Genomic DNA, 17,320 nt, shown 5'->3' on the forward strand with positions numbered 1-17,320 from the left:
GCCACATGTGGCCTTAAGGCCGCAGGTTCTCCACCCCTGATGTAAGCTTTCACCTTAGGAAACTAGAAAATAAAGAGCAAATTAAATTCAAAATAAGAAATGAGGAAATAAGATAAGAGAAGAAGTAAACTGAAAATAGAAAAACAATAGAAAACATCAGTCAAACCAAACTCTGGTTCTTTGAAAAGATAAAATTGGTAAATCTCTAGTCAGACTGGCCAAGAAAATTGATAAATCAGGAGGAGTGAAAGGGGCTATAACTAGAGCCCCTACGGACATTAAATGGGCAAAAAGGAATACTATTCATAACTTTACACCCTAAATTTGAGAACTTCTATGAAATGACCAACTCTTTGAAAGATAGAAACTACCAATATTTGCTCAAGAAGGTCGTATATGTGTTAAAGAAATTGGATTTGTAGTTAAAAACTTTTGACAAAGAAAACCCTGATGGTTTCATTGACAAATTCTACCATTTAAGGAAGAAATAATACCAGTTCTACACAGTCTCTTTCAGAAAATAAAAAAGGAAGGAACACTTCACAACTTATTCTATGAGGTCCACATTATCATGATACCAAAGCCAGAAGAAAGATATTACTAGGGAAAAAGAAAAAAACCTGCAGATCAATATCATAAGTACAGATGTCAAAATTTGCAACAAAATATTAGCAAACTAAATCCGGCAATATATAAAAAGGACAATGCATCATAACTATAAGTTGGGTTTATTCCAGGAATAAAAGCCTATTTGAACCTTCAAAAATCAGTCAGTGTAACTTACCACATTAACAACAGAAGAAGAAAAAAAAATCACGTGATAAAATAAGTACACAATAAATATTTGGCAAAATTTTGCATTCATTTTTATAAAAATTCTCAGCAAACTAAGAGTTGCAGGGAATATCATTAACATGGTACAGGGCATTTACAAAAATTCTGCAGTTAACATCACACTTAAAGATGAAGGACCTACTTCTTCCCTAGAGAAATCAGAAACAAGGCAGAGATGTCTAATTTTATCCTACAGCCATACCACCCTGAACATGCCCAATCTTTTCTGATTTTTTGAGGGGGAATGTGGAGGACAGGCTCTCACTCTGTCACCCAGGCTAGAGTGCAGTGGCACAATCATAGCTCACTGCCGCCTTAAACTCCTGGGCTCAAGTGATCTTCCTGTCTCAGCTTCCTGAATAGCTAGGAGTATAGGCACATACCACCACGATTGGCTAATTTTTAAAAAATTTTTTGTAGAGATGGGGTCTCACTATGTTGCCCAGGTTTTGAACTCCTGACCTCAAGCAGTCCTCCCATCTCAGCCTCCCAAAGTGCTGAGATTACAGGCATGAGCCACCATGCCTGGCTTCATCTAATTTTATCATTCTTATTCACCACAGTACTGGAATTCCTCGTAAAGCAGAAAAAGGTCATAAAAGACATGCAGCAGAAATAAAACTATCTTTGCAGACACCAGGTTGTCTATACAGAAAATCCTATGGTGCCTACGAAAAAGCTCTTAGAACTAATAAGTGAGTTTGGCAGTGTTGCAAGATACAGGTGAGTGTACAACAATGAATTGTATTTCTACATACAAGCAATGAACAACTGAATGTAAGTAGTTTTAAAAAACAATGCCATTTACAACATGATGAAAAGAGCCTTTGCCGTAAATCTAACAAAATTATGTGAGATGTGTGTGCCAGAAACTAAAACATTGATGAAAGAAATCAATGAAGTCCTATATTAATGGAGAGATAAATTTAGTATTCGTGGATTAGATGATCCAGTATATTTTATGTCATTTCTCCCCCAAATATATCTACAGATTCAATATAATCCTTCTTAAAGTTCCAGCAGCATTTTTGCAGATACGAACAAGCTGATTCTAAAGTTTATGTGAAAGACAATTAGAATAGCCAAAACAATTTGAAAACAAAGAACAAAGTTGGCTGATGGACACTACATGATTTCAGGTATTTTTATAAGGCAACAGTGATCAGCATTGTATGGTTTTGGGGAAAAGAAGACACATGTGACTCACTGACTGAAAAGGGGGAGATAAAGAGAAGGACTCCTGGATAAATAAGACAGAGTCAAGTCTAGAAATCGCCCCCCACACATGGTGCAAAAACAATTCAGTAGAGAAAGAGTAGTCTTTTTGATAAATGATGTGGAAGAATTGGATAGCCACGTGCAAAAAAAGAACTTTGACCTACATACTTCATATCTTTTACAAAAATTCAAAATGATTCAAAGACTTAAATCTGCAAAGCTTTTTGAATAAAATATAGGACAAAATCTTTGTGACCTTGGGATAGGCTAAGAGTTTTTACTACAACATCGGAAGCACAATCCATAGAAGAATCAATAAATGAGATTTCATGAAAACTAAAAACTTGTACTCTGTGAAAGATCCTGTTAAGATCTTTGAAAAGAATGAAAACACAAGACACAGACTGGGAGAAAGGATTCAAAATCACATACCTGACAAAGTACTTTTATCCTGAAAACATAAAGAATTCTTAAACCAAACAATATGTAAGCAGACAGCTCCGTTTTTAAAAATGGGCAAAGGATTTGTACAGACACTTCACCAAAGAAGATATACACGTGACAGATACACATCATCATCTGTTATTAGGGAAATGGAAATCAGAATCACAACAAAGTACCACTGAACACCCATTAGAATGGCTAAAATTAAAAGCAAGAACCCCTAAAACTTGACAATTGCAAGTACTGACAAGGATGCAGAGCAACTAGAACTCATATATTGCTGGTGGGAATGCAAAATGGACAGCGCCTTTGGAAAACATTTTGGCATTTTCTTATAAAATTAAACATACAATTGGCCATATGATCTAGCCATCAACTCCTGAGTATTTACCCAGGAAAAATAAAAACGATGTTCACACAAAAAGTTATGAATATATATGACACATTTATTTATTATTGCTCAAAATTGGAAATAACCCAAATGTCCATCAGCTGGTAAATGGATAAAATATGCATACAATGAAGTACTACTCCCCAACACAAAGGAATGAATTAATAAACACAGCCACATTGATGAAATTCAGGTGCCTCGTACTAAGTGAAAGATGTCAGAATCAAAAGTCTACATAATTCATGATTTTGTTTATATGATATTCCAGAAAAATTAAAACAGCAGATCTGTATTTTCTAGGGCATGAGCAAGGAAGAGGGGACAGTTCAGCCTCAGAGAAGCACCACAAAGGAATTTTTGAAAGTGATAGCAACTCTTCTGTATTTTTATTTTGGTGACAGTTATGTGAATGAATGCATTTGTCAAAGTGCATAGAACTGTATACCAAAGAAATTACATTTTGCTGTATATAAATTAAAACATGAATTTTTAAAAGTGTAAAACAAACTCGTTTTTGAGAGACTGCAATGTAAAAAGGGAGAGTGATTTACTAATTATTTTATAGTTTAAGAATTCAGAACAGTTTTCTGTTCAGCTTCACGCACATGCCTTGGATATGTAGATTAATGTTTTTCATCAAATTTGTGAAGTTTCCACCTATTATTTCTCCAGATATTCTGTCTTTAAACACTTGGAACCAATAAATCTTTCAATCTGTGCTGAAGGGCTCTGTGTGCATGTCAAGGCTCACCTTCCACACTCAGCTATCATTTGTCAAATGACATCTCTGCCGTAGCCTACTTTCTGCTTACGCAGAGCCTCAAGGTTAGTCACAGGTGAGAATTAGGGCCTTTTCAGGCTCACAGCCCTGACCATGGATGTGACCTTCTAGAATCTCAGGTATACGTCAGAGCTTTTTAAAGCCCCTGTGTGTATCTTATCTACGGGCTAGCATTTCCTTTTAAGCTTTTTGACTAGTCTTTTGTTTGTTTCAACTATTATCCATTGCCTTGGGCATCTGCGAAGTTGAAATACTTAATTGTAATTGTTTTAGACAAGCCCCTGGCCTAGTTCCACCGGTAGAAGGAGGCATTTCAGACTGGGCTACTTCAGAATCAGGTTAAATACGACAAGTCTTGTAAGTGGGGTCTTCAGGGAACCTCCAGACAGATTAAATAATGATGGTTCTTTGGGAATGAGGCTTTGAAAGAGCTCCACTTGTGTTCCACTCCCTCTGGTGGCTGCCAAGTTGTGCTGGGAATTCAGGCTGTTCTATTTCAAGGCTGCCACGGAGGTGGGGGGTGGGAAGGTGGAACTAGTAAGTTAAAAGACCACAGAGCTTGCTGTTCTTACAGAGATTCAGCCAGTTTTCTTGCGTAAACACTTTGCAGGCTGCTGCCAGCCTTGATTAATTAATTGCCAGAATCTGAAATGGTTGCTTTTGACTGTTTTTTCCCCCAGGGTTTTTGGTGCTTTTATGGAGAAGCAAATTTTTAGAGGTTTTTACTTCACCATTTTAACTGACATCACCTCTTTGGTTGTTTTTGCTCCCTGCCCCACCCCTTTCTTTCTGAAGTGTAAGGATTAGAAAGAGCGTTTGTTGATGAGTTCTGTTTGTGACATGTTGAACAATGCTATCTGTGGCACATTTAGGAGATGTCTGATTCACAGCTGAGTTTAGGAATCTGGATCTTATTGTAGTCATCCATTTATAGATGATAGTTGAAACTATTAGAGTAGGTAAGATTGCCTAAATAAAGCATTTATAGTAAAATAACCAAAGAGGTTCTATATTCGAGTTGATAATTGCTACAAGAAAAAATGAAAAATCACTCATTATGCAGTCCCTGTAAATTCATGGTCTCTAATCTCAGCCAGTCTCTCAGAACTGCCTATCCTATTCTTTGTCAGTTCTCTCATAACTTTAGTAATTATCTCCTTCTTAAGTCTTCATCCTTTGTCACTCCCCTTAACCCTCACCTTACTCTTAGTCTTTTACTTCAGAAAATTAAAGCCATGTGACTTCTCTCAAATGACCATTCCTCCCACCTCTTTATAGTTGGCCCTTCATATCTTCCAGTTTCGCTTCCTCAGATTCAACCAACTGCAGGTAGAAAATATTAAAAACAAACCCTAAAAAATAGTACAACTAAGAAACAATGCAGTCTAACAACTATTTACATGGCGTTTACATTGTTTTAAATATAATAAATAATCTAGAGATGATTTAAAGTATATGGAAGGATTGTGAAAATATACCATTTTACATAAGAGACTTGAGCATCTGAGGATTTTGGTAACCTCAGGGTCCTGAAAGCAATCCCCCACGGATACCAAGGGACAACTATTTATTTTTATCCATAGGTTAATGATACTGGAGAATTGAAGGCACTAATGAAAAGACTTTAGATGTTCTAGGCTGTGTAGGTAAAAAAGAGAATCTACAAAGGGCTGATAGACTGGGGGTGGGGCAGGGATGTTGGTAGGATCTAGGAATTACATCTCTCTCAGTTTGAATAACTTGAGTTCTTAGAATAAATCTAAAAATGATTACAGTTGGCCCTGGAACAATGCAGAGGTTAGGGTTGTCAACCCCTTGAGCAGTGAAAAATCCATGTATAATGTTTGCTAAGGGTAGGAAATTTAGAAATTATCTGACATAACGGAAAACACTTTTCTGTGTAAAAAGAGAATAAACTGAAATGAATTATTCCCCTAATGAAAGTATAATTGTACAACATAATTTACTTCTCTGAGATTCTAGCCAGCTTGAAATTAATTGAATAGCCACACTGCTTATGATTAGACAGACTAGAAAGTCCACACACAAACCTGTATCTATCATTTCCCATTTATCTTATAGTTTGCCATTGAGTAGCTGGAGACTTGAATTTTTTATTTCTTAATTGGTACTGATAGCTCTACATGGTTGCAAATAACTATCTTAAAAGAATGGAAGTTCCTTAAAGTCAGAGACTTTCACTTATTCATTTTCTGCAATATGACATCAGTGCCTGTCATATTGTAGATGTTCCACCAATATTTGTCAAAAAATGACTGAGTTCACGAACATCACAATTAATAAATATTTGTTAAACTGCCACTATATACAGGTTGATCAGCTGTGCACTTACTGAATGATCCCGTGTCTTCAGGCCATCACCACCTGATTTCTTTCTGATAATTCACAACCATTGTAGCTATAAAACAACAGTGGTCTCTAGTTGCACTCTGGTAGTGTAGCATAAAGATCTCAAACTAGAAATCAGGTGCCTTGAATCCTGCTCTGACATTAATAAGTTTGATAATTATTATTTCCAAGAAAATAACTAATTTCTGAGCTTCAATTTATTTATCTATAAAATGGAAATATAAATAAGATCTTCAAGATTTCTTTCAGCTTTAAAATTTGTAAACTGAGAATTTTTCCTTTGAAATAAAATGAGAAAGTTGAAAAGGATAAAAGAGTTCCAAACTGATCCTCAACTGCATTTAATTCTTTTGCCCATACCTGAGTGTTAGCATTCATAAAATTCAGGTCCCTTTACCTTAAAGCTTAACTGTCTTTATTTTGAATATCTTTGGGAATTTTGTTGAAAGCATTTATTTATCTTTCAATTTTTCAAGACTGTGAAGGAGAAGGAAAAGTTCTGTAAGAATACTGCAAATGCAATTTTTTAAAAAGTAGGCCACTCCTTCCATCTTGATACGGAGAAGTCCCAGGTTCCTCTTGTCAGAACCTAGCTGGACTCTAGAGTAAGATGAGGCCGGAGACCAAGACCAGGCTTGCAGAGCATAGCTTGGCATGGGGTCTGTGCCCAACTGGGAGTGGGGGCTTGTCTCTATACACGTGTTTCTTTTTGTATCTTCAGTTCTGTACCATGATCAACCACACTTACAAAGACAAGCCCACCAGTCTATGAAACGCTATGTCCTTCCCTTCATTCATTTTACTTAAAATAGACACTAAATGTATTTTTTGCATTTTTGGTTAGTCATTCTTGGATGCTTTACATATGTATGTGTATATGTGTTTGCATTACATATTGATTTATGTAATTAATGGTATTGCTTTTTGATATGAATCTAACAACTTGACAAATTTATTAATTCTAATTGTTGATTTCCTTGGATTTTCTATGTAAATGGTAATGATAATTGTAAATAATCTATTTTAGTACATTTTTTTCTTTATATCCAATAATTGTATTTCATTTCATTTCATTTTCTTGTCTTGTAGCCTTGGTCAGAGTTTCCAATATTATACTGAATAATAGTAGTGAGATAGATATAAAATAGCATTCTTATTTTTTTCCTGATGTTTAAGATAATAGTTCTAAAATTTCTCCATTAATTACAATATTTGTAGTGGTATGGGGGTGTCAATGACTTTTAACAGATGAAAGAAATTAATTTTCATCTCTGGTTTGCCAAGAGCACATATCATCAAAATGTGTTGAATTTTATCACGTGGTTTTTGTGCTTTTGGTAAATTGATTTTTTTTTCCTCCTTTAACTTTATGAGATCTTGAGCCATACAAAGTATTTAATTTTTGTGTAGTCAAATTTGTCTGTCCTTTCCTTTATGGTTTCTAGAGAATCTATTGTGCTTTTAAAAATGTCTCTAAAATCTGGGTTATAAAAATATTTTTCTGTTTTTCTTTTAAAAGACTTAATTTTAAATCTTTATAGTGTGTGTTTTGGTATGTGGTGTGACATGGAAGATCAACTTTTTTGTCTTCCTCCAGATAGATGGCTGATATGTTGTTTTGATTTGCAGTGGTTTTGAGTTTTAATATTTGTTTATAACAATAATAGAGAAGACTAATGTTTTTGAGAGTTTATTAAAAAAGTAAAAGCAAACACACAAAGAAAAGGGGAAAATATCTCACATGGACAACTTGAGCCTGTAGATTTTCTATTGGTAAGTCAAAAGCAGGGCCAAAAAAGAAATCAGCCAAACTGAATTTTCTTACTATCCAAGGTCTACTATCAGACAGAAAAGCATCATTTCATTCCCTTAATTAACAATTTTAGAGGGAAGGACTAAAGCTAATAGCTATCCATTTTGAACGTGAAGATATACCAGTTAACCAAATTTTCATGCGCCTCATTCATTATACACAAAAATGAAATGGTTTTGTTTTCTTTTTAGATAACAGTTTCTATTCCAAAGCATAGAAAAAGTTCCACTAGAATTATTGTGATTTGAAGAGATCATATTTTAAGGATCACTTTGTGTAACAGAAACTAACAGTGTTATTCTGTGAAACCTAAAAACCCTAATAAATTTGAAATTTAATTAAGTGCCTGCCTCCATTTTTACCTTGTAAAGAACTCAGTACACAATTCAGTTGTTAACTTGTTTTGTTTGAAATAGTTCTAAGATATTTCATGCCTCGGGGATTAAAATAAAACCCAGGTAGTGGTTTTAAAGAATAGACATGAGTCTTGAACACTATGTATTTGTTACAACTAGTAGAGATTTTCAAAATCATCTTTAGAAACTCCCTTATATTGTAGATGGGGAAACCGAGACTCAGAATGGCTATTTTACTTGCTCTTTTATTTTTGTTTAGCTTTTATTTCCAGTTCATAGCAGAGCCAGGACTTTAACCTCAGGTTGTTTATTCTCAATCACATGGTCCTTCTCCTGTACTGCACTGTTTGTTTGATAGCATTTTTAAATAAAACAAAACATATTTTGCAACTAGTCACACTATACAAAAAGTCTTACTCTACAAAAAGTGTAGGATGACCAAAAGAGAAATTATTAAAAATTATAATTTCATTTAAGTAAAATGTGTATAACTTCATTTACTATTTTTTTGTATAGGTGAAAAGAGATTTGAATGCCCAGAATGTTCTAAAAGATTTATGCGGAGTGATCATCTCTCCAAACATGTCAAAACGCACCAGAATAAGAAAGGTGGCGGGACAGCTCTTGCCATTGTTACCTCGGGAGAACTGGACTCATCTGTTACAGAGGTGCTTGGCTCCCCAAGAATTGTCACAGTTGCAGCCATTTCTCAAGATTCGAATCCAGCAACTCCCAATGTTTCAACCAACATGGAAGAATTCTGAAAAGTTATTTATAACAGAGACCTCTAGTGCTGCACTTAAGTTTACACACCTTTGAAAATCTGGAAATGGGCTGGTCAGGTGGATTACAGAGTAGGAAATCATGTTTCATTCTTGGCTTCTTTAAGTATTCCAGGGTTTGGGGTCAACACATAAAGTGTTGAATTTTAAAAGATCTAAAAAGCAAACTGATGTACTGGAAACAGAAAAGTATTTCCTCCATACTCTAAGTTGTAGTTATTTGGAAATATATTATATGACCTTTAAACAGAATCTTTCCATCTCTTAATATCATGTGTTAACATGTTTAAAAAAACAGACCTCAGTAGTTTGCAGGCTGGACCTTAATTGGACTTATTTTCTTTGAAAATACTTTGTTATAAATTCAGTCAGTAATAATTTACATGTATTTCTTTTTCTCTATAGCACAGAAAACAGGTAGTTAACTGACGATAGGGATAATACTATATTTCCTTAGCTTGATTTCTGGAAAATCAACTGAAAATAGTTTTGGCCGTCTTTTCTAAATGTTAGAAATTCAACAGTTGAATTAGGTAAGTTCCAAAACAGTAATCTGAGATGCATCTCAGATCTTTATTACCACTACATTATAGTAGTGTGTATGCAGACAATCAGTGAAGTCCAATTACTTTCTCCATTTGGAGACACAGGAGGAACTTAGAGCTAAATCTTAGGTTAAATTTTAGATTGAACCCTTAGGAAAACGCTAGGGGAAAAAAATGGTTAAAACAAAACTCATAATAGCTTCAGAAAAATAAAATGAGGCAACTAACATGCAATGTTTTAAAGTTAGGATTGATTATATTCTAACCCTAGGGTGAACCACAAAAATTCATTTTAAATGTTTATATTGGAAATATTTGCATAGAATGTAAATCGTTCTGTAGTTTCATATTCTGTAAATATGAGTTATGTTGACAATGTGCAGAATTCTTTATGCTTTGACTTGGTAGCCAAAGAAAGAATTATCATACTTTTTTTCAAGGCCAGCAGAAAATTATCTTTTTAACTACATTATAATTCTTGTTTTCCTATTCTAAAAATTGGCCAGTCCCATTTTATTTCTAGTTCTGTATTAGAAGGTTAATTAGGAATTTATAACACAGTAATGTCTTTGTTATGTCAATAACTGAATTTTCCCTGAAAATTAGCCTAATGAATATATAATAGATATGATATTATGAAGCAAAACTTATTTTTGAAAAATCAGAATAATTTTCAGTCAAATAAGTGACTAAAGAAAAATATATTTCATTGTTTATGTAAGGGTCTTATAGAAAAGGGTCTTATTAGGAAAGATGGCCAAAAGTTTCATATGAAAAAAATTGGGATTATAGCAGTAGTTTAAACGTTACTAAGATATTTTATGTTTTTAAAAAGTATTTACACAGAATCATAATCAGGAAAATTGACCGTTTGAAAACTAAAGTGTTTACCTGCTCAGTTTATTAACATCATTGGTTTGGGGACTGTTTGAATATAAGTACATGTTTTCTTGTGCATTCTCTATTATTTCAGGAAAAGTACTACTCATGCGAATTCTCTTCCAAAATTGTAATGTTTCTTGTATTTTTGATGAAGGAGAAATACTGTAATGATCACTGTTTACACTATGTACACTTTAGGCCAGCCCTTTGTAGCGTTATATAAAACTGAAGGTCTTTTGTGCTTTCAGTTTGTATAAAAAAGCTTTGAGATTAAAGGAAAAAAAATTTTTACACTGTGGTTATAAATTTCAAGTTTCTTAAAGCTTTTGTAGACTTGTAACAGAGTCTTTAAATTTTAGTTGGATTTTGTAAATTGTTTTGTATATTTTATTTAATGTACTCTTAACAACTGATGTATCTGGCTTTAAAACATCAGAATCAGTTTGTTGTTTTGTTTGGTACAGAGAAGCATTTGGTAGTGTTAATTTTAATTTTATTATATAGGAGCTGAAACATCAAATATATATTTTATCTATCATGCTACACAATCAGTGCTATAAATTTTTTTATGCAAAGAAACTTTCTTAATGTTTTAATCATGTTTCCTCAGAGTGACACTTTTGTTGTTGTTAATACCAAGTATGAGCACTCTGCATCATTATTCCATGAACCAGTTTTAATGCAAACCTATGTATGTTCATTAGAAATGGGTTATTTTTAATCAACAATGAGGCCTATTATAAATTTATCAAACTAAATCTGGATAGCTTTATAGCATATAAACTATATTAATTTGTGTTAGCAGGTGCACATTTCACCACTGAAATTAGAAATATTTTGACAGTCTGTTCTGCATACCATTCTGAGTCCACTTTTCTGTCTTATAAGAATCGTAAATTTCAATGTCCTTTATTTGACTCAGTGGGATATAGCTGTTATAAGTAATAGGGCACAGATGTGCAGTAGAGTCTTGTTTAATGGCATTTCACTGTTCATTCCCTTTGCCACCGTTATAAAACTTTTCTTTATTGTAATTATCAGTGCAAAGCTATGTATTTATCATGGTAAAACTCCAGTGTTAGAATAGTTTTTTCTTACAGTATACTTTCTTTGGTTAGGTTTGTGTATGTGTTGCTGATTACATTAGAACTTGATGTTAAGTCATTATTTATCACACTCTCATGAGAGCAGTAATAAAAAGTGTGTAATCTAGGAGAAAAAGTTAATTTGTCAAACTTAGATAAGCATGATGTTTAGGTCCTATTTTTCAATTTTATAACTGTTTTATTGCAACAATATTTGTATTTAAGTCTCCATTTTAATGCCTTGTGGTGTTTTTTTATGCATGTCACTAAGTTGTCATCCCACATAAATTGATGTGCAGCATAGGGTATTAAATCTACATAATGATTTTAAAACAGAAATAGTTGATGGTAAAATGTAAATGTTTTGCAAAAATTCCTTATAAAAAGTTTTGTAGTAACATTTCACTTGTAAATTTTTTTGTAAAAAAAAAAAAAAGAAGGAAAATGGAAAAAAAAAGATGAATCCAGAAAAAAACCTGTTTCCCATATCCTAGAATTTAGACAATTATTCTGCCAGCAAAGCCTCTGGGGCTGTAATTGACATTTTTACAGTGCTGATTTGTATAAAATTTGTTTTTTGTGGATTTGGAAATAAAATCATGTACAAGTTGTTGCCTGCAATAACCATTGCAAGTAACCTATTAAAAATTCCCTTGAGTTTAACATGTTTCATTTAATTATGTACACTATAAAACAGCAATAAATTGTTTGAACTATCAACCTTCTTATCACGATGAACACTCGAAAGTTAAATGCTTCTCACTAGAAAACGTATTGGCAACCCTTCATAATTTGTGGTGTTAAGATCTGGTCACCATTTCTCTGAACATACGGCCAAAGAACACCAAATTGCATGTTAATTTGTAGCCATTTCTCTAGACATTTATTGAAATTAAAATTTGATTTAGAGACACTTTTTACTTAAGTATTTTTAAGCAATAAATGTTAGGAAATTGTAGGAAGATCTAAAAACAAAAAACATAATTAAAATATTATGTAAGCTCACAGAATCGCTAAGAAGCAATGTAGGCCACATAGATGCCACAGAGACTATAAGCGAAAACTGTCTTTTCTGCCTGGGAGAGCCTTGCAAATCTCATGAAGAACCTTACTGCCATAATACATTACTGTAACCACTTCAGTTAACACATTTTAAAGCCCACACCAGATTAGATATAGAAATAGCAAAGAGAAGGGGCGTGGGGAAAAGTGTAGGATGTTAGGCAGCAAGGGAAGTGATCAAAGACTGTCCAAAGATTCTAAATCTTATGTAGTAAGGAGGATATAGTGTATATAGTGTATGGGTAGATAGCCTTGTGCAGCGAATCCCTAAACGCATGGTTATATGACAACTTAGAATAATAATATGTACTCATAGCGGTGCCTCTGAGTCAAGGAACAGTTAAATTTATGCCTCTGCAAAAAAAGACAGGAATAAATATGTCAAAATATCTTTTTCTATCAAAAGTAAAGATGTATTTCAATTACCTGAAAAATGTACATTTGGAAGCAGGATGATATTGTATAAAAGGGGATAATGCAATCAGAAAAGAAAAATTTAATTTTTAAAAATTTTTAATATAGTAACAGCCTGGTTCTTGAACTTCTGGGAATTTCAGCCACATGAACAACACCGAAGCACAAAGGAAAAAAAGGATAAATCACTTTATCATAGATTGTTGACTTAAAATTGTTGATGTAATAAATTAGGAAAGTCGAAGCAATACTAAGTAACACTAATGTGTGGTTTACAATGCCACACTTCAAGATGTGACAACTTCAAGATAATGGAAGAAAATAATATATTCAGTATAGCTTGTTATTTGAAAATTCAGGTGCTTGATTAGAGGGATGCAGAGACTTCAAGTGTCTGCAAGAAGCGTGAACTACTTTATTCCTCCATGAATCTGAATAATGTATTGCTATATTTACAGCCCAAACAATGCTTGCTTAATATACACACAACCAACTTGTGTAGCAGGATTTTTAGGGTATATATTTCTTTTTGTTTTTCCCATTTTTTTAAAGATTTTTCTGATTAGCATAAACTTTGGGCTCTGTTCCTCTTAGTAGAAGGTGACAATGAAATATTAATAATTTATTTTTGGATACCTGAGAGTAGTCTCAAGCAGAAATAGTGGAGGGAAGGCAGAGAAGGAGGGAAGAAAAAGGAGCATAAAGGCCTATTATTATGCAGAGAGTTGATCTCCCTGGTAATGTTATAGCAAAGCACTGTGACAAAAGAAATCGTGGACTAGGAGTCCCAAGTTCAGGCTGGATTCCTGGTTCAGCCACTTACTAGCCACATAACTTCAGGAAAGTTATCTAACCTTTCTGCACCTCTGTTTTTCTCATTTGCAAAATGGGGATGATAATGCCTCAGATCTTTCAAGAAGAGCAAATAAGAACTATATCAAGCACCTGACACAGCAGTGCTCAATAGGTAAAGTTACTGCTATTGATTATAAAGTTAACCCAAAAGGCACATGGCTGTCTTAGACCATGTTTGCTGCTACAGCAAGGTACCATAGACTGAGGTGGCTTATAAATACCAAAAATTTGTTTCTCACAGTTCTGGATACTAGGAAGTCCAAGGTCAAGATGTTGGCAGATTTCAGTGTCTGATGAGGGCCTGTTCCCTGGTTCATAGATGGCAACTTTAGCTGTGTCCTCACATGGTGATAGGGAATAAGCAGCTTTCTGGGTCTATTTTGTAAGGCACTCGTTGCATTCCTTAGGGCTCCACTTTCATGATCTAATACACTTCTCAAATACCACCTCCTAATATCACATTGGTAATGAGGTCTCAACATATGAATGTTGGGGGGACACAGCATTCAGACTATAATGGGGGTGTGAAATAGTTCCCTTGGGACCAATGCTGAAATGCCTTGAAAATGGGCAATAATACATTGAAGAATTAATTCTCAAAATCCCATAAAGAAAAAAGAATTTCAGTGGGAATTTTCCATTTCAAATGTATAGTTTTCTCCAACTACCTATGAGCTAGTTTGTGATACTCTAGCTGAAAATTATATGATGTCAGTCTTTTCCCAATGTTAAGCAAAAGCAAAGGTTCAAAGCTATTTCCTAATTCTTAAATGTTAATTCCAACTACTGCTTGCCTACCTCAAAGTGATAGCAGACAACCAGACTGGTCAACAAGAAGCAAACCAATTACTGAAAAACAGAAATAGTGGCTATGTTCAGTAACTTTTTCTGTGGATATATGTGTAGATGATTTTCTATATTTAAAAGCACTCCCTATATTTAGAAATATATTTGTCAAATAAATGAACCCAGCTTAAGGGCAAAAATACTCCTCTTTTCATCCACCTACCAAATTGCAGCCGCAAACAGAAAACATGCAGTTTGGTGTTCAAAAGTTTCTTAGACAACAAGATTGTCAGACTTGGTTCAAAAAAGAACAATAGGATGCTCTCCTTTCACTTAGATCTTCGGATTCTTTGTGGAATGAGATAGGATATAAAATAAATTCTCTAAACTGGCTTAATGCCCTGCAAGGCCGAGACATCTCCACTGGCCCTAGCTGCTGTTTCCCTCTACAGCCTCCTTGGCCATTTAACTACCTTTGCTCCTGATCCTATTGGTAACTCTGACTTGCCCCCTTCGTTCCTGAGCTCACCATCTTTGGAGATGCTTTTTCCAGTGAGTACATTTCTCAAGCACCTATCGTGTGGTGCCAGATGATAGGTGCACAAGGGGTGCTGTTCCTCCGTTCCACACTAACTCTGCCTTCTTGTATCCCTACCTCAGCTAGATTTCTGGGGCGTCTTGTGATCCACTTGCCCAGTGCCTTGGGATGGGCTGGCCAGCGGTGCCGGAAATACTGGAGTGCTTTAAGACCACTTCTGCAGGGAGGAACCATGGCTCAGGTAATGATGAACCAAGTTAAGATGAACAGGTTTTAAAGGAGGGTCAGATGGTTAAGAAATCAATGTGGGGGGTAAGATCAGACAAAAGCTCATTACAAGGAAGAGGAGGAAATTAAACTTAAGCAGTTGTCTCAAACACCAGTTCATCTTTAAGTCATGCCTTTCTAGGTGGTTGGCTTGGTTCAAATTGTGTTATTTATTATCCTGCTACAAAATATGGTTTAGTAAATATTTCATTTATAGTAGTAGTATTTTTGAGATGTGGAAGCCATAATAAAGTTATATTTTCTGCTGGTAAAATTGTTCCTTGCTTGTATAATTTTATGCTGGAATTAAATACATCAGTAATTTACTGTGCTATGTAAAAGGCATCATGGCTTCCAAGTATTTGGTCACTTTAACCAGTTTGAAAGCCACTGTTGAGGAAAATAACTTAATGAAAAAAGATTCCAACTCAATTCAGTAATGTAAGTGGTTACAACTTTAACACAACTATTTTGTCTTTGTAGCTTTATGTTAGCTTGTTTCAAGTTCATGTATGTATATACAAAATGTGTGTATGTGTTTGGCAGAGCATCGTATATATTTCTAATTATAGTTTATGAGTCAGAGTTATATTTATAAGTTACTGTGGTTTTGTATTGTAGTTGCTTCCTCTCACTTTCTTTAATGATATGGACAGAAAGATAACATTGTTAGAAAATTAAGCCCTGTTCTGATGATAATATGTAAGTTTATTTAAATTTTCATTTTCATGAAGCAAATCATGACTAGAACAGAGTTTTAGGTCCTACAGAAAGGACCTCAGTTCTTCATTTGTTTGTGTGTGTGCATTTTGCTCTGTTTTTCAAAATATTGAGGATGCCCTTTGTATTAAAATCTATTAAATAATAATATGTCCACCAACTTCATAAATAGCTGGAAGTAATTTTATTCTTGTGTCCAATTGTAAATGTAGACTTGGACTTAAAAAAAGGACTGAAGAAAAGGGAAAACTAGAGAATTTTTAAAAAATTGACCATTTTGCAGATCTAAGTAGTATTCTATATTTTTAGGAAAAATGTTACCTTAATGTTTATAAAATGTTTTTATTAATTTTAATTCAAACATTGTGCTTATTTGAATCTATGATCTTGACAAGTCTATAAAGAATTAGTACTATGAGAAAAGAAGTGATAATCACCAGAAAATATATTCAAATAAAACATTTGTCTTCATTTTATACATTTTGTTCTAATAGAAATATTGATCATATTTATATTTTAAGTATTATTTCTCTTACTAAGAAAAATATAAGATGTCATTCAGCTCTGGCATTGTTCAGAATATTTTCAAAATAGTTATAATTTTTTAAAAAATAGCTCCTCTACTTTGTTTTGTAGCTGAGCTGTAACTGGGCCTAAAATACATCTAGTTTGTGAATCCAGAGGACCTTGCTTTGTTCTCAACAACCAATCAAAATTTAGATATGTTTAGATATCCAACGAATAGTTACCCTATTCCAAATTCAGTTCATTCCCCTTAAACAAAAGAATATACAAGCAATTATTGGTTCTCATTATAATAGATACAAGGTTACTATGGTCTGAATGTTTGCATTCCCCCCAAATTTATATGTTGAAGCCTCAAGCCTAATCCCAAAAGTGCTAGTATTCAGAGGTGGGGTCTTTGGGAGGTGATTAGGTCATGAGGGCAGAGCCCTCATAAGTGGGGTGAGTGCCCTTGTAAAAGAGGCCCCAGAGGGCTAGCTAGCCCTTTCCACCACGTGAAGAAGCAGAGAAAAGTAACCATTTATGAACCAGAGAATGAGCCCTCATGAGATACTGAAATTACTGACACCTTGAGAGACTTCCCAGCCTCCGGAACTGTTAGAAATAAGTTTCTGTTGTTTGTAAGACACCCAGTTTGTGGTATTTTTGTTGT

At 34.1% G+C, this 17,320-nt stretch overlaps 1 protein-coding gene across 1 annotated transcript in view; it reads left to right on the forward strand.

Annotated features, from left to right (window-relative positions):
* Window positions 1–9,517, forward strand: part of SP4 (Sp4 transcription factor) — a 76,050-nt gene extending 66,533 nt beyond the window's left edge. Inside the window, exon 6 of the mRNA XM_012659421.1 lies at window positions 8,724–9,517. Coding sequence (XP_012514875.1) covers window positions 8,724–8,971 — 248 coding nt within the window. The 3' untranslated portion in view covers window positions 8,972–9,517. The remainder of the gene's footprint in view (window positions 1–8,723) is intronic.
* The last annotated feature ends 7,803 nt before the right edge of the window (window positions 9,518–17,320 follow it).

This window comes from Propithecus coquereli, unplaced genomic scaffold (genome assembly GCF_000956105.1).
Source record: "Propithecus coquereli isolate 6110/MARCELLA unplaced genomic scaffold, Pcoq_1.0 Scaffold61, whole genome shotgun sequence".
Lineage (NCBI taxonomy): Eukaryota > Metazoa > Chordata > Mammalia > Primates > Indriidae > Propithecus > Propithecus coquereli.